Genomic DNA, 18003 nt, shown 5'->3' with positions numbered 1-18003 from the left:
CATTGCCTTCCAAATGTTTCCTCTGGGCTGTTTAACCAGATGGATACAGTGAGCAAATCCAACAGATCCGAGAAATTTTCCATCTCATAGTAATATGTCTGGATAAATAAAGAAAAATATGGGCCGCTGCCTGCTGTCAGTTTAACTCAAACAAAGAACTCCCATATCAGCGCTATACACTGTCGCAGCGGCACAAGGGTGACCAGGAAAGTCAAGAAGTGCAGTGTGACAAACAGCCGTGGTGACATAAAATTCACCATGTCCATTGGCACAAACAGAATGCCGCTTAAAATAACCTGAATTTTATGCATATCATATTTCAATTTGGAACCGGTTCCATCTTTGATGGATACGTGTTGGCTCGTGTGCTGCGTGATTTCGTTTCACATCCCCAATAATTTGATTCGGGGGGGATTCAATAAATGCAGCGTTGTTTCGACCGCATGTGGCTTCAGCTCAGTCAATATGCGTTGGTATTAATTAAGGACCAGCGCTGTGAAAAATCATTAGCCTAAGTGACGCATCGAGCGGTGAAAGTTGGCAAACGCACCAAATGGACGGAGGATTTGACGGCCAAATGTTTTCGCTGGCCCGAGGTTCTGGCAGCACTTCCTGCCAGGCGTGGGGGATGGAAGGGGGGGGGGTGTCATTGGAGTGCTTTCCGTTGCGTACGTATATGGATGTGATGCGCACAAAGCAGCACAAATGGAGCGACTCATTCGGAATCACGTGATTCTGATGGCGCCCGAAGTCGAGATGGAGAGCAGGAAGTGGAGAGCCGAGAAAGAGAGAGCGAGGAAAGTGTGTGTCGTGCTCGATGAGACCAGGAAGGAAAAACAGAAAATGAGTAAATATGTCGCAAGGATGTTTTTCTTATGAATACACAAATGAGTTCATCAGTTCGCTGTTGGTTTAATGCCATGCAAGTCTATGGGGTCAAAAGTCAACTTTGTCCTAGAGACATGGGGCCACTTGCAGGTTCATCGGGATCCCTCAAGACACAGCCACGTCAAATTTGGGCCCAAAGAAAAAGTTTCTTCCTCCAAGGTGGGGCGTGACACAGAAAATTGGAGAACCACTGGTTTAACTGAGCTTTTTTTGTTCTTTTTGTCTGGATTCTACTTTATGACAGTTTGTGTCAGGGATATTTACAGTATGACTGGCTGCTACATTTTATCGTTTCCAGTCCTGTAATTACATTAGTCGGAGTCGCCTTGTTTTACATGTTGCTTCCTTGTCTTGGCTTGGGCAAACTTGCAAGAGAACAGCAATCACTGTGCGGCTGTTGTGGTGAAATAAAGCTTTTAATAGGAAATCAACAGGGATCAACAACCAGACCAAATGAATGCGGCCCCATTAAAAATGTGTCCGCTTTTTTTTCTGTCGGTCAACTTCTTAAATTGTTCCATGCCGTGAGCAACAATCTCGAGTGCTGAAGAAAAAAAAAAATCTTGACTGTTTTTTTTTTTCTGGTTTGATTGATTCTAAACAACACAGGACGTCGACGTGATGAGGCATGTTGTGAGTGGCACCCTGCAAGCTAACAGTAATAATAGTTATTTAAATCTACAAAATCTTCCAAATTTGCAAGTGTTTGTGGGTGGTTGGTGTCACTGGCACTGAAAGAAAACTGGCGTCAGTGAAAATATGTTTGCATTTCTCATGCAAATAAGTAAGAATCCTCTTTTCTTGGCAAAAAAGAAGAAGAAGAAGCCATGAAAAGACCGTCAAGGCTGCGTCAAGACAGCGTGGGCTCAGGGGCTGCAGCTTTTCCAGGGTCCTTTTAAACGCATGCAGCATCAGCGCTTAACATTTCCACAAACATCAGCTTCATGTAAATTAAGTGCAATTATGCACCAAAAATCACTCAAGACTCTGTGTGTTCGCTTTATTGCTGTCAAGGCGCCAATTATCAAAATAATTTCTACCCATAGAGAAGCGTCAAAAACATATGATTTCATCTTTTTTCAATGCTTTTTGGGATGGAACAGGAAAGAGCCGACACCCACTTGCACATCAGTTGGGTCTTTTGACTAAGAAGTTTCAAATGATTTCCACACTGAGGAGAACACACACACACGTCCGCCTGCTTCCGTCTTGAAACAGCCTCTTTCTGGCCTTGAGGTCAACGCTGAGTTGAACTAAACGGAGAAAGCACCTCCCACAGCATGGCTATCTCTGCTCTGCCTCTGTGCTTTCATGAAGTTTGCTGCATGCTAATTGCGTCGCCGGCTAGCGGAAGACGCGGCTGGTGAGGAGAAACTATTTTTGGCCCGTGTCCTCTCCGACTGGCTCACTCACATAGCAGCTTGTGGGTTTTCAATTAACCTCTGGGTTGTTTTGCAGCTTTAAGTATCCACTCGGCTTTGAGAAGACTTTTTTTTTTCCTGCCATTTGTGGAGGAGTTTTTTTACAATCAAACTTTTGCTTTCATTTTAATTTTGCAGAGACTCACATTTAAAATATATATGCCCACAGTCAAGCAGGAGTCAAGCTGTGTCCACCTCCTGTGCATGGAGTACTACTGCACAGTACTGGTGTTAATAATACAGCATAGTCTTGCTCCAACCAAGGCCCAATATGTCTTTTAGTGGAGAGCCAGGAGTCCAAGTGTAACACACTCCCTGTGAGAAGATCCTGTGTTTGTTTTTATTTTAATTGTGGCCAAATGCTTATTAATAGCCAATACTGGAGAAACCAGCAGAAACAGTCCAGTCCAAGTGTAAAAATATCGTGCGTCTCAGTCCAAACACTCCTCCAACCCTCGGAGCTGTTTTGAGTACATCAGAGAGCTGCGTGGCGCTTTGAATGAAATGCTCTCAGCGCGGCCAGCCAACGCTCTCTCTCTCTCTCTCTCTCACTCTCTCTCACTCGCTCGCAAGGTATCAGCCAAATTGAAAAGCGGCTCTCGAACGCGACCGGGCAAACTTGGGTTTGTTACTGCGGCAGCTTTTAGGCAGCTGACGGAAATTAGAGCCCTGACCTCGGCGGCGCGACGGAATGAAGAGACGACGAAGTGAGGGGATTTTATTTTATTTTATTATTTTTTTGCTAATGTTTGGGGAAAAAGGTGGGGAAGGAGGATAAGGTAGAGATGGAGGCGCACAGTGGCCTCTTCAGTTCAGTTTTAGGCAGCCGCCGCATTAACATTCAGCGCGTCTTGGGGGCTCAGCTGGGGCGTGAAAGGGTGCGAGGCCAAGAAAAGTGCGAGTCCCATCAGCCGGAGCTGCATGGCCTGTTTTTCTAATGGCGCCAGAGCTTCTCTTCACGTCACCGATGGTGCAAGAAGCGGAGCAGGAGACACCGCGCATTTCACCATCAAGGAGGCGTGAAGAGCCGCCGCCCGGACGACAAGTCGGGGCATAAAAGGCGGATACAGTGTTACAGTCGACGGAGGATCTTTTTTTCTATCTTTCTTTATATTGACAGTTTGCGCGCGTCTTCACCGGCGAGCAGCGGGGATTTAAAATATCGCAGCTTTTGGCTCGCCACGCCTTGACAGCAGCCACCAGCAGCATCCTAACGTTAATAAACAGGCAGGCGATTCACCTGCTGGGGCCCGTGTTGTGGTTTATTCCTCCATAAGGAGGCAGAGGTCCGCCCGTTCCAATCAGCCTTTAATTAGAACTGTTGTTATTTGGCCTGTCAGGGGAGGTAATACCTCGTGACAGGCCGCGCGTCAGCTTGGCAGCCTGCAATCTCATATTTACTGACGGGGGCTTTGGTTGCCTCTCGTCACTCCGCGCGGCCCCTTCACACTCAGCGGGGCAACGAGACACTTCACGCTAATGTGTGTGCGCGGCTACGTGACGCTGAACGTAGACTTGTTTTTGTTTTTTTTTCCCCCCCCGTCCCTTAAACAGTCGAGGGTTCCGAGTTATTTTTTTTTCGCCAAAGGCTTTGAGATGAATCCCTCCCTTGCACCCACCAGCCTCGACGTGTTTACCCGGCAGTGAAAGAAGCTGCGTAGTGAAGCCGAGTGGCTCGCCAGACACTGATTCATACACAAGCAGCGAACCATCCGCTCGTTGACATACGGCAATTAATGTGGGCGGGACAGTCTGGGATAGTCACTCTATAGAAAATGTAAATACAGTTAGTGGCCATTACATTAGGTGCACCTTGCTCGTACTGGCTACCTCATAAAGATGCCATGTGCACTGATTCAAGGTTGGTTATTTCAGTTGCTGTTGTCTTTCTCTGGTCTCCAAGCAGCTGCGTTCAATCATTTAAGCCGCCCCAAATCGGGAGACTTTACAGAAAAGCAGACAAGGGGAGTACAAAAGAACAAGCAACAAAGAAAACCCAAGAACCGACCTGGAACCGGCTGCACACTATGGCGGGAACACTATGGACCCAAACCCGGACAGGAAACAATGAACCAAAAAAGACCAAGCGAGAGAAGAACTATTTATACACTGGGGCAGGGGAACACAGGTGAGAACAATCAATGGCAAGGCTGACAACGAGACACAGGTGACAGACATCAAGCAATAAACACAGGAAGTAAAACTAAGGACGCTGACGACAGACTAAACAGACTTCAAAATAAAACAGGAAATGTACAGAACATGACAGTCAGCATAGAATGTTAGAATGCTGTGGTGTTGTTAGTAGTGGGGCGTTTATCGCAACATAAGCATCTACTTTGTTTCCAAAAAATAAGACTTGTTTAAACTTCACTTCGAAATTTTTTCATCATTTCATATTTTAATAATTAACAGAAGTCGTGCAGTTCTTATCAATAAATCTCCAAAATGGACGGACCAGTCATTTTTCTACTCCTCTATTTAGAAACTATAATTCATTTTTTGGTTTGTGGTTCCCTTCATATGAGCTACATCATCATCTATCACACAATCTTCTCAATTACAGCAAGACCCCTTCTGGTTCTTGCGATTCCGGTCGTTCGGCACCGAGCCGGATCTGGTGAAGCACTAAATCAGCGCCGCCGAGCCGGAATGCTCAGCCATGCAGCACAATTCCGAGGTTACAGCAGCTCTGTAGGTCCAAAACGTGGTGAGTCAGACTCCGTCCTAGTAAACACATTCCACTTGGCGGCAATTTAATGAAGTGCCGGCCTCGGTGGAGCGACACGGCCCGCCGGCCGCCACGTTTCCAGCACTTCCGCCGCGTTTTCGCCGGCTGGCGGCTGCTGCTGCTGCAGAAACACACAATCAGGAGAAAAATCCGAGGCGCAATAAGGTTCAGACCTCTCGACAGAAAAAGGTGGACCGCTGTGAACAAGCGAATGACATCAAGGCCCCCGCGCTCCCACAGGAGACAGCCCTGGAAACAGTGAAGTTTAACAAGATTATCAAGCTGGGAAGAGGGCGGGAAGGGGAAACGACACAGCGTGCACCCCCTTCCACTTGGCAGCGTGAAATCCAGATTTATGAACTCCATTAAACCACATTTCTTTTTCTTTATTAGGGCCCTGCAGCATCTCCCTGGTGTGGCAGAAATGGCGAGGGATTAAAAAAAGTTTAAAAAAAAAAAAAGAAAAAAGAATCTGTTTCAGATAAATTACTGACTGGACTTTTACTTCCACAGTCAGGTGGGCAGCGATGAGACACGCCGACTCCTCCGCCGTTCCACTGCGCCGCTTGACTGCAGGCCAGTGTATGGAACCAGTGGCGACGGCGGCGGTATTTGGGAACAGGTGGCCGCCTCGGCCTGGCACGGGCGGCGGCGGCGGCGGCGCTGGCGCCGGCCTGCGCTCTCAATCTGTCCACTTGAAAACTCCCCAGAATGGCTGGAAACTATTACGGCCCCCGCGGAGGAGATAGCAATTACAATTTCAGATGGGAAAGAGGGAGCCGTATCCACTCCTGGAGCGGGACCAGACTTATGACTGGAACATGTATACAAAGTGGCACCGCGCAATTACTGTCCCCCCAGTAACACCACTAAGCGGGAATGTCTTTCAGTTTGGCGAGTCGGTGCGTTTCATCGGCCGCTGTCCGCGTGCCGCCGGGTGGCGGCACGTTCAAATCCCGGCGCTGAAATGATGAAAAAGCGCCGCGGCCGGTGCCAGCGTTTGATGCAGCGCACCGGGTCCCTGCAAGGTGGATGCCAGCAATCTGCCGGGATTGGATGGAGGGGTGGTGGGGAATTTCTGTTCAAGTGCCGCATTTCTCCACCGTGTGACGGATTGGATTTGGACTGGGAGAAGCCTCCTAACCTCTTGGCCTCCGGTTTGAACTGCTTTGACTCCGGTATGTGTGACTAACCCGTCGAGTGGGACGCCGGTAACACTAGAGCCCACATGTTTTGGCCATTGAGCTCAGCTAGGGGTGTGTGAGATGACCCTATTTCCCTATCCCCCACCCAAAAAAACTGGAAAACTCAAACGCTGAATTTAATCCTGCAAGTAGCTCTGATGGAAAAAAAAATAATACATACAATCTATGAGGGGGGCCAAAGGCAGCAGTGGGGTAGCAATCAATTTTCCAGCTTCAGCTGATCACTTGCTTGTGCTTTGGAAAGCGCTGCCAGATCTTCTTTGTCGTGCCTACCCCCCGTTTGGAGAACGCATTCAAGTCTGCGGGTTCAGCCCGAGGAGTGAATTAGCAATAATCACATGCAAAGGCGCTAAATGACTCCTCGCGTCCCGTGATACCTCCAGCTGACTGCACGGCGGAGCCCAACAAACCTGCTGAGTAGACTACGCGCTCCGCCCGCTGGTGCTTTCTTGACTGGCTGTCAAGAAAATATATGTCTCTGCGGGCCAATAATTGACTTTGGAGCAACACCCGCACAGCCTTCAAAAGGCAGCGGGGGGGTGAGTGCACATTCCAGAGCGGCGTTCCGGTGAAGTGTGCAGGCTTGGAAAACAATGGCGCGTGCACACCTGTTGCCGCTCGGCCGACGACTCGGGAATACAGAGACGGGCGGCTGCCCCCAGGGTGCGCTGCACCTGCACCTGCACGGAGGCCAAGGTCAACGCTGTCGGCGCAGGGAGCGGAGTGACAAGCCCACGGAGCGAGAGGGCCCCTGCATGCACGGCTGCTCTGCACTTATTGAAAATCAATAATAATCTCCCAGTGACAGCGGCAAGACGTATTTGAACAATAGGCCATAGTCAACGGAGAGCGGCCACAATTCTGCGCCGCTTGTCCGTGGATGAAGAGTAAAGGTTGAGGGTTCGCGCCATTCATATTTCATTGAGGTCAATTACGGCACTTTTTAAAACTAACACGCGGTAACTTTCCCAGTGGGGGGCGCCGTAAAACATTGATGATGCTCCAAATGCTTTCAGCCCAAACTAGGAATGGTACGAGGATGATGCATTTAATGTTCTAGTCAATGTGCACAAATGACTAATGTAAAGTAATGGGAACAGATGATTGTGTGTGTGTGTGTGTGTGTGTGTGTGTGTGTGTGTGTGTGTGTGTAAAAATGGGCCAAGCAGCAGGGGGCAGCAAAATAAGAGTTTAAAGGCCTGAAAAGGAAATTGCACAATTATAAGATGCCTCTCTTAAGGCTCACATTCATTTACAGCTAATGGTGGGTTGAAGACTCACCACTCGTGAAAATATAGCTTGGCAGTGTAAAAATACCAAAACAATGTGGGACAAACTAACCAATTACCGCTCAAGTTCAAACTGCAGGCAATATTTCAACCACTGTTACCACTGACGGGTCCATCTGAACCCAATGGAAAAACAGTTTAGTCCAATTCAGGAGTCAGGATTTCACATATTCAAATAGAAACCATGGCCGTTCTTTCGCTGGCAGGGGCAGACACATATTGTTGTCGGAAATCATTTCAGAGGTAAATTATTGAGTAACGTACTAGTAATATAGAACTAGAGTGGATTTAACATGACATGGATCCTTTAAATACACAAAGCTGCGGTAGAAAAGGAGCCTCTGTAACATTAAATACATCCATTGAGTGTATTTCTCCTGCACTTGCAGGTGCAGCTAAAGTCTCCTCCTCCTCCTCCTCCTCCTCCTAGCGGCACTGATATCACTTCTCCTCCTTGTCTTTCTTTTATCAGACGTCACGGGCGATCGTGACGCTTCTGCCACCTTTAGCGGCTTCGAGAAGCAGGGACGCGTAGAACTGTGGCAAACAATGAGTCGGTCCCCTTCTCTCTATTACTGCTGGCAATCTGTCGGGTTTGGGGGTTGGGGGTTGGGGGGTTGGGGGTGGGGGGCAGCCTTCCCCTGCACACATGAGGGGATTTCCAAATGATTACCTTCACAGGACCTGCCTCAAGGTAGAAGTAACAAAACAAAACAAAAAAAAATATTCCGAACCTCCGATAAAGCGTCACAGACAATAGAGTGGCTGAGGAGCGTCCAAGGGCAAGCATAAATATTTGCCAGGCGCCGCCTGTCATGCTCTCCAGATTGCTTACCGTCTCCTCGGCGCTCCTCGGCAGCTCTCCGTCCTTGAGTGGGCGTGGAAGCACCTCGGCTTCGCTCCGCCAGAAAAGCGCTTTCAAACGGATGTTTCCTTTCCGTTCAGCCCCCCTTGTTTGTGCATTCAACAAACTCATGTGTCGACCGAAAGTTTTTGAGTGGGCCAGTCCAAGATATCTCAACAATCCAAGTCCTTGAAAAGTTAAAGTTAAGCAATTAAACAGTTTTCATTCTTTTCAGTTCTGTTTTTTATATGCATGTAAACAGGAGCTTGAGTGGAAAAAATGATCTCAAATCTGTGATGCTGGTACATGCTGACAGGAACATTTTGCACAACAATTCCAGCCAAACTGCCGGGACGCTGAGATAATTCTAATGTGAGAGGCTCGTACCGAACACTGAATCTTGAATTTTTCATGATACGAGTCCAGAATATGCAGACAAAGTGCTGCGGAAGGCTCATCGCCACCTTTGTGCGAGAGGAGGCGACAGTCTGAGCCTCTGCACGCTGCCGGCTGCCCGAGGCCCAGTTGCAGAGAAATTGCACCCCGATCCAGTCCTCTCCTCTGTGTTAGTGTTACACAACAGACTATTGTGTCTGGCATTTGCATTAGGGACCATGAAATTCAGCCCATTGGCTTTCACTTTGTAGCGCGATGAGACAACAGCAGGGGTTGGGGCTTATCGTTGGTTGCCAAGCTACCGCGACGTGACATTTGGGCCACATCTTCAAAGAAAATTCAGTTTTATTGGAAATGCACCGCAACAGGGAGTGTCCGCAGTCAAAAGAGCAACTATCTACTTTTCAGTGCGTTTGGAATTTGACACGGTGCAACTTCCAAAACCCATACAGAAGAAAATCCCTGCGGGGTGGGTGGCATGATTTCCAAACATCCTCTGGATTTGTCTAACAGACATTGTTGGTCTATTGATACGGCAAAATACTCTTCCATTTCAAACAAAACTGACCTCTCTTCCTGTGAAAATATGTGAACTGCAATTGTTTACATCGCGTTGAAGAACTCTGGCTCTCCTCCGTGGTTTCTCCTCGCCGTCGCTGCCCCTCCCGACTTTGACATATTAGCGGCGGGTTGTCTTTGAAATTGACTGAAAGTTTGAGACCCAACTGAAAATGCCATCTGTCTGAGCTCGACAAAATGGATGACTGAGATTGAAACCCGAGGAAAACAAGCTGCCGTTGGGTTTCCACTGGAGGTAGCGACTCGCTTCCCCATCATTCCTATCAAGTTTTTGCCAGTGTTGCAGTTTGAGCAAACATATGTCCGTGTGTAGATAAATGGTCAGACAGCCCGGTCGTCCCTTCATGAATCACAGAGGTGTGTTGCAGTATCTCCACATGCTACTTTCATCCCCTCTTCCAGCGGCCTGTGAGTGATGTTGCACATTTGAAGTGCATTTTATCTGGGGTTCGCACGCCAACATCCCTCCGCGTCGCTCCGCTTCCTTCCCTCGGCTCCCCGCCGTCGGCCCAATCTGCAGCGATCGCCGCTCTGTCAGGTCACGGGCAGCGGGCGGAGGCGGGTCAATCAGCGACTGCATCATACTCATTACAAGAAGGGTAAAATCATTTATGTAAACACCTCGAGGTCCTGGATTCATTCCAAAACTTAATGAGCGTACTTTTGACCTATGTTTGGCTCTCACGCCGAATTTGCAGCAGCAATCATGATAACTAATTTAAGAAATATAATTTTAAAAAAGCTGCGGTTATTTTCGCCGGGAATCTGTTGATAAACGGAGGGCTGCGTGAAAACCGACAGACCGCCCTGGAAAACGCCGCTCTCTCGGCGGAGGTAATTAGAGCGGCCGCCGCCACCCCAGAGACGCTCGGCCAGCGAACTTGAAGGCCGCGGCTGTTCTGCTTGTTTAACGCTGTGGCTATTGTGCGGGCCCATTTTTGAAGTAGTCCTCTGTGTATCCGTCATTATGGGCAGTGAATAAAAAAAGAGAGAGAGAGAGAGAGAGAAGAAAAAGAAAAGCTAGATGGGGCTTTTGAAAGGAGCCCCATGGGAGGGAGGCCTTGTCCTGTCGCTGCTGCGAGGGACGGCCAGATTATAATGGGGACATCATGAGGGCAGGAGATAGGCCTTCCCTTTCAAAAGTGGGAGACGCTGAGAATTTGCAGGATCCCATCGCGACAGGCGCGCGCCACTGATGGGCCCCTGTGCACCCCCCCCCCACCGCCCTCCTCCCCCTGTCTATAAAAAGGGACGCCTTCAACCGCTCTTGTCAAAGAAAACAGATGTCCGTTCCGCTGGCCTCCAGACAAAAAGGGGCCCCATTACGAGAGATGACCGTCCTATTTCAGGAATACCTGGTGTCAGTCGGCACGCTCTGGGAACGTGCAGGTATTTAGCTTTTCGCCGGGGCAACAGGCTCATTTGCATTTTGATGCGGTCTGATTGGGCGCAGTGGCGACTCGCTGTCGATAGCGGCGGGTGAAAACTGATGGAATATTTGGGCTCCTCCGCGAAAGAGGAGCAGCGGTTTCATATTATGACCCAGTTCTTCCAGCAGCTTTCCAGCTAAAACAATCGCTGTTCCAGTTTTTCCGGCACGCTTCACGTTCTTCCGTACGGATCGTCTCCGACGTGGCTTGGCTTTGAGAAACCTCACAGATCGACGACGAGAGACGCGTGCCAAAAATAATGTCACGGTTGACGGTCGACCCGCTGGAGGTCGTGAAAAGTTGCTTCTTTTTTTTTCTTTTTACGAGGCGAAAGCCTCTGAGTTATCAGCACATCTTGCAATTACAAACAACCTGTGCTGTTCTTCTTTGTTCTGTCACTTGAAATAAGGTACAGGCTTTCTCTCTATGCTTTACTCTCAACGGACACATAAGCTGTTTTTCTATAGGGATGGAAAAACAAAACAGAAGCAGTTCCTGGCGAGAACTTTGAGAAAGTTGTCCCTCTTTGAAGAGTGCATTTGAGTTCAGCAACAAACCCCAGCCAATCACGGTTTGGGAGTATGCATTAGAGACACAGCAGCAATTTGTCGAGCGACCACAGCAGGACGGTATTCACGCCGTGCCAGGACGGCCAGGACAATGGTCGGATCCTCAAATGCGTCTCTCGAAAGACAGTGTTGGCGTTGTGTTTTGACCGAGAGCCACAAGCTTGACAAATAAAGCCTCAGGTAGCTCGTAAAGATTTTATTTTGCTCCACGGTAGCCTTTTTGTTTTCGCTTGGCTTTTGGATGTACTTCTGCTTTCATTTGAAAAAGGAAAAGAAATAAAAAAGTTTTTTTTTTGAACAGTTGCTGGAATGTTTTGTAGACTTCTGTTGCAGAAAGCAATTTACAGAATTGTCACTCCTTTACTCTTTCTTTTCTGTTTCCTGAAGAAAGAATAAAGGAATACTGACCCCAATAGCAATCCATGTTTTTTTTTGTTTTTTTTAATATATATTATTTATAGATAGATGAGCATCCATTCATGCAACAAAACAAAGAAATTGAATAGATGGTCAGTTGCTGGCATTTTGACCCGACTCTCCCCCGCAGGGTCATGTTGCCGTCGTGCGGACGCTAAAATCTCATCAGCGGCAGAACTGAAACGTTCCGCCGTCCACCGCCTGCTCCTCGGCTCCATTCTGGCGGCATCAATTACTCAAAGAGAACCCATCCTGACACTGTTATTTCTCCTCTTGTCTGCAGCGAAGCCGATGCCGCAGGGTCCCCCGGGGGGTGTTATTGGGATCCTCGGAGGCGTCGTCGCCATCGGACTCATCATCGGCGTGGCCGTAACTGTTTTCATGGTCCACCGGCGGCAGCACAAGACCCGCACCGAGACGGATAATGACCTGTAAGTACCGACAACCTTGGAGGATAATGTATGGGGCCGGACAGGAGCGGAGATTGGGTGGGCGATCTTGTCAGTTTGAGGCTGGAAGATGCTGGAAAACAGTGGGAGAGAGAGGGGGGGGAAAAAATGGAAGAGCAGGCTGAGAACATCCCTCCTCCTCCTCCTCCTCCTCCTCGTTTATATCCCGAGAGCAGACCATCTCATCTCAGCTCTCATCCCCATATAATTATCTCATTGCTTCCTGACTCATCAAACAGTATATATTGTTGTTTAGTAGCAGGCTGAACTGATGATCAGTGTCGTGGCAGCCACCAAGAGGTTGCTCTCTATTGTTCAGTTTGCTACAGTAAGCCCGTTTCTCATGCAAACACCCGGACGCAGTCCAAGAAAATAAAAAACAAGCGCTGCAGTATTCTTGGAGCCGAGTCGCAGCCCGTTTTAAATCTTCCGCACCGATGCCGAAGTTCACGACTGAACTTTGTAAAAAAATAAAAATAAATAATAATAAATAAAATGTAAGCAACATTAGGGATCAGATACAGGAAAAGGATCCAACAAAGAGTGTTTTTCAAAACACATTTCTACTCATTGTGCCTCCAAAATTCAAAGTGTGTTCAGAGCCTCTCCTTCTGTGACCTAAAAGGTTATTTTTTTTTATTCAGCCAGCTCAGCGAGGGCCGTGACAGTTGTAAGCACAGCTGCTACCCAAATGCAGATGGGGAAAAACAGAAAATTGCTGAAGAAGCAGCTGAGGGAACCAAAATTAACTTTGTTGTGACGCTTCCCAAAAGAAACCAAAAAAATAAAAAATAAATAAAACTTTCAAAGAGATTACAGTCTCTTTGCCGTCTGCTTAAAACGGCAAATGAAAAGTGTCTCTCTTGAAAGCAAAGCGTTGAAGTTGGACCCCGCTAACCGCCTTTGTCCGACAAACACCTGGCGGTGGCAGCCAGTCTGAGGGTTGCCAGGGTTTCCACGACGCCCCGACTGGCTGAATCCAGATACACAGCGAGTCCCGGCGGGAGACGACGCTGCCGTGTGGAGAAAACGAGGGAGCTCAGCTCCTTCTTCTCCTCCTTCCTCCTCCTCCTCCTCCCTGGGGGATTTCAGAGTCGAGCCAGGTCGAGGAGGCCGTGCACGGCTGTGGGTGCACGCGCGGGCCTTTAATTAACCCACACATGATGAGATTGCAATGCTTAATTCTAAAGAGAGGTCCTCCTTCAGACTCGTGTAATTGATTGGACATCCAAAGCGGCGACGAGACTCTTTGCAAGATGTAGGTTTTTTTTTTTTTTTTCTCTGTTTTTTTTTTTTTTCGGCTTCTGAGGCTCCAGCTGCTGCTCGTCTAGGAGGTCTGCAGGTCTGCTGCTGCTTCTGAGCCCACTGAGACTGGAACCACATGGCTCCAACCTCCCAGGGATGCTTCAAAAAATACAGAAAAAAAATGCAATTTAAAAAATAAATATTAAAATAAAATGAAATGGAAAAAAATAATAATAATGATAACAAAACAATGTGAAATAAATTATAAAGAACAATAATAATAATAACAATAATAATAGTAATAATACTGTTATAATATTATAATAATGAAAAGAATAATATTAAAAAATTGGTACATACAATGAACCAAATGAAGCACACAGACTCACCTCACCCGCTGCTATCTGTCTCCCCCTCCCCTCCCCGCTAATCTGTCTCTCTCTCTCTCTCTCTCTCTCTCTCTCTCTCTCTCTTTTTCTGATGCCGAAAGTTAACTGCTCTCTGTCTCCCGCTCCCCTCTCCCTCAGCATCGCTGTTGCCGCTGTGGCTGATAGTTGTGTGACACAGGCTCCAGAGAAGCCAGAGTCCCCCACAAGGAAAGTAGAGGCAACTGACCCCAGTCTGTCCCCCGCTGAACCCTGCCCTCCCGGATCCTCTATTCTGTTGCCTGCATGCAACGGTGGCGTGCAAGTGACGTACTTGAGCACGCCACTGTGAGGGCCGCGAGCGGCGGAAAAACACTCATCGACGAGCGCAACGCTCTTTAGACTGGACTTGACGCCTGCAAAGAGAAAGAACAATCATTGTGATGAGACTCTTTATCATTTTTTGTTTCCTGTTTGGCTTTTAAAAAAAAAAAAAAATTGATTGAAACATGAAATTCAAACAGCTCTGCTTGGTGTGCGACAACGGCGGGAAAGCATCCGTCAAACGGCGCTTTTCACGCGCCTTGTTAAAAACCAATGCGGCTGAAAATTGGGCTCGTGCCAAGACGATCACACAAAATGTCGTTTCCAAAATCTTGAGGGAACGCATTGGGCTTGAAGTTTTATCAGCTCGGACACCACAGAGCACCTGCATCACTAATATCATATGATTTTGTCTCTGAAAGAGAGAGAGAGAGAGAAAAAAAAGCAAAGAAACTCTTGTACATTAAACTGATCACTGATGATGTTAAGAGACCCCTCCCCCCCACCGCACTGTGCCCACCCACCCTCCTCACCCCCCCGCCGACCCCTCCCCCACCCCTCCTCCCTCTACTGTCGCTGTGTACGTGCATGGCTGTCGTCCAATATGCATGATGAGGTTCGTGGTGGTGTTTTGCGTGCCGTCTTGCTGTTGTCACTGTCCTGTAGCTCAGCATGTGGTGACTCTGTGTGACTCGGAGCTCTGCGCCCCGCCCACCCCCCTCTCCCAACACCCCCACGACCCCCCTCGCCCCAGCTGAACATCCCCGTCACCCCGTTGCATCCCGTGTCGTTGTTCAACGTTGTTCAGTGTCTCTATGAAGAACCTGTTTAAGCTTCTTTTGTGCTGCCGTAACAATGTGAATGCAAAGTGGGAATTGCAAAAAAATTATCTATTTGAAGGGAATGTTTTAACGCATAGGGAGGCAATTCATAGTTTTATATGAGTGTTGGGGGAAGAGAGAGGAGGGATGGGATGGGAAGGGATGGGAAGCGTTCCGGTTAGGCTGTTTAATTCTGCATGTTGATAGGCTGTTAATCAAGCCCGGGCATTTGATAGCATGCCTGACTGCACCGCCAGTCACGCCTCTGTTTGCCCTCACAAAGCAGCGCATGATGCGACTCGGAATTGGTCAATCCCAATAAATCACCGGGCCCGATTTTTGTTCTGTTTTTTTCCTTTCCGAAGCTGCAACTGGCACAATAGTAAACTGATTATCAAAATAGATGGGCTCCGTCAAAAGCGATGCTCTCTGAATAATGTGTTCATCGCTCCCGTCTCTCGCCCGAGCGTGATGCATGACCTCAGAAGCGACGCCAGAAAAACTCCCCGAAGCTCGTCCTGCGTCTGCACCCCGCTTCTGGATGACAGGAAAAAAAAAAAAAACACAAAACCCTGACGCGCTCGCTGGAGTTCCTCACGTGCAGCTGGTGTGGACACACTTGCCAACGCTTGATGGCGTAAACAACTGGGCTGCCAACTTCCGAGGCCATTTTCATATCAGAGAGAAATCGCATGCAGAATGTAAAGGGGGCAGTGAAGGGGGGGGGGTTTAAAAAAAAAAAGTGCGGCGCATGGAAACACAGAAACATGGAAACATGTTGATTTCTGTTTAAATGAAACGCGGGGGGGAATGAAAACATATCACGTCCGCGCGGCGCTAGCAGAACCCGCCCCGCTTTTCACCGACTGCAGGCAATAATAGATTCATAAATGTGCGACTTGCTAGCAACCCTGTAATTTATCAAATGGGTTATAAGTGCTTTTCTGCGCCCCCCCCCCCACCCCCTTTGCCACCACTCTTGTTTGGAGATGAATGGAAATGCATTGTTGGAAAGCCCTTCTAGCTTTAAGCTCTGACCAAAGTAGTGTTGTGTCGTGTGTTTTCTTTTTTTCTTCTTCTTCTTCTCTGAGTCATTCTACATGGACTGTCGTTTCAATCATTCACTGTTGTTGTCTATGAGTGAACAAGGTGCTTGGTTCCTCTGTATAGAATGTTGAACATGCAGTATTTGTCCATAGAAAAACTCACATGTTACCATCAGGGTTTGTTTTTTTTTTTCTTGTATGACAATGTATGTAAACTAGTGTCCAGTTTGGATAAAGGTTTTGGTATCTGGCAACGTGTGTGTGGCCTTAGTGTTCTCTGTGCAACTCTGGGCGATGAAAACCCTTTTGTCTGAAATTTTAAATTTTTCTTAAAAGGAGCAATGGGAGGTCGGTTTGTTGCTTTCGTGCTTGTTCCTCGCTGCTCCTGTGAGAAAAGTAATGCAAAGAAAAAGCATTGAGGGGAAAGAAAAGAAAAGGAAAAAAAAAACCAAAACAAAACAAAACAAAACAGAGAAGCTTTGCAAAGTAATTGTTGTCCAGCCTTGGAGGAGATCGGAGCGAGACAAAGCATGAAAGTAATTGCCTCCTAAAAGATCAAATCGCATTCATCCCGTCCTGCAATTAAAAGTATCATTAGCATTTAAATTGGCAAATAAGATTGTGATCAACAGAAATCAATGAGAACGGCGAGGATCAGCTGAAACCCTTCGCATTGTTTGCCGCCGCGGCGGCGCTTTCATCCTGCTGCTTCGGGGTGGGGCGGGTGGGGGGGATGCAACACCTCGCTTTCACTTCACACGCGGCACGCACACAGAAAGACTAGCCTACATTCCAACCAATCGCACGGCGGCGCGGCTCAACCTGCGGTTATCTCCCGCTCGAAACGAAAAATCACCTCGTCGTCGCCGCCGCCGCCGACGACACTTCCAATCAAAAGGTCACGTTCCTTTTTCTCGCCTCTAGATTACTCGTCTTAGTTTGGCGGGGATTAGTTATGTTTTCTCCTCGCTATCCACCTCGCATCTCTCCCTTAAGCTGCCCTGAGCCCCCCGGCGGCCCGGCGGAGCGCGGAGGAGCGGCGGCTCTTCAAGGTGGACGTCTGAGCAGGAAGCCGCGCAGAAGCTTGAGTGTAGCTTCTGCTTTTTCCTTGCCCGCCGCTTTCTTCCCTCCCCACGGGCTTGTGGTGCTTGTCAGCTTTCATTAGCGTCTGCCTCGCTCAAAAGCCTACGCCCACATGCTGCTGCTGCCGCCGCTGCTGCTGCATCGCCTTTGACTCCTAGGAAGCCTCGGCGCAGTCGCACAGCGGTGGTCAAGCTGCGATGAACGCGGCCGAGCTGCACACGGCTAATGACGGACGATGCAAACATCGAGCCTGGAAAGAAAAAGAAAGAGAGGCAGTACACTTTACTTGAAGTGCTGCATACTTAATGATGTGCGGCACGGCAGCGTCTATACCGTAGCCGAGGATGAATATTTTAACGTAGCGCTGCTTTTGTAGCCGGCGTCGAGCCAGACTCAATAGTTGGCTTGATAATAATTTCTTCAGATGAATTTGTATCTTTAGGGTTCACAGCCGGAAATATCAAAGACGCACGTATCGGTCAACTTGCCTTTGATAGGGGGAACTTAATTAGCTGAAACAATGCGGACCGTACGTTTACTGTGAGGGAAAAACGCTCCTCCGATGATTCGCTGCCACTGTGACAGGAATGAAAAATTGAATTTTCATTGAATAATCACAACAATCAAAAGCCTTGCGTCTGTATCCAACACAATTCAGCTGGGCTGCATGAACGCATATGTGTGCGAGTCGCACCACAAGTAGCTCAAAGTCGAACTCTGCTCAACAAAGAGGCCAAATTTGAAAAGAAGCAATTGTGTGGCAGTTTTAGAAAGAAAAAATATTTTGGATTTGTTTCTACTTTGTGGTCTATTTCAAGCCCACAACAATCAGTTTTTGTTGTTTTGTTTTTCAAATGAGTCATTTTTTATCTCGTACACTTCTCACTTGTTTTTCTTTTCC

The 18003-nt window shown here is 48.0% G+C and overlaps 1 protein-coding gene across 3 annotated transcripts in view; it reads left to right on the top strand.

The window, feature by feature from the left end:
• nectin1b (nectin cell adhesion molecule 1b) overlaps nt 1-18003 on the top strand; it is a 150369-nt gene that overhangs the window by 113521 nt on the left and 18845 nt on the right. For 2 of the 3 annotated variants that reach the window (XM_076036694.1, XM_076036696.1), the window contains exon 6: nt 12053-12200. In XM_076036694.1, the coding sequence (XP_075892809.1) occupies nt 12053-12200 (148 nt within the window). Of the gene's footprint in view, nt 1-12052; nt 12201-13990; nt 14395-18003 lie in introns of those variants that run through there. The other variant, XM_076036697.1, reaches the window with a different exon arrangement.

This window comes from Nelusetta ayraudi, unplaced genomic scaffold (genome assembly GCF_046127955.1).
Source record: "Nelusetta ayraudi isolate G7.1 ecotype Tasmania unplaced genomic scaffold, CSIRO-AGI_Nayr_v1 ptg000048l, whole genome shotgun sequence".
In the NCBI taxonomy this organism is placed as follows: domain Eukaryota; kingdom Metazoa; phylum Chordata; class Actinopteri; order Tetraodontiformes; family Monacanthidae; genus Nelusetta; species Nelusetta ayraudi.
The sequence above is the reverse complement of the archived record's forward strand: the minus strand, read 5'-3'. Positions and strand labels throughout refer to the sequence as shown.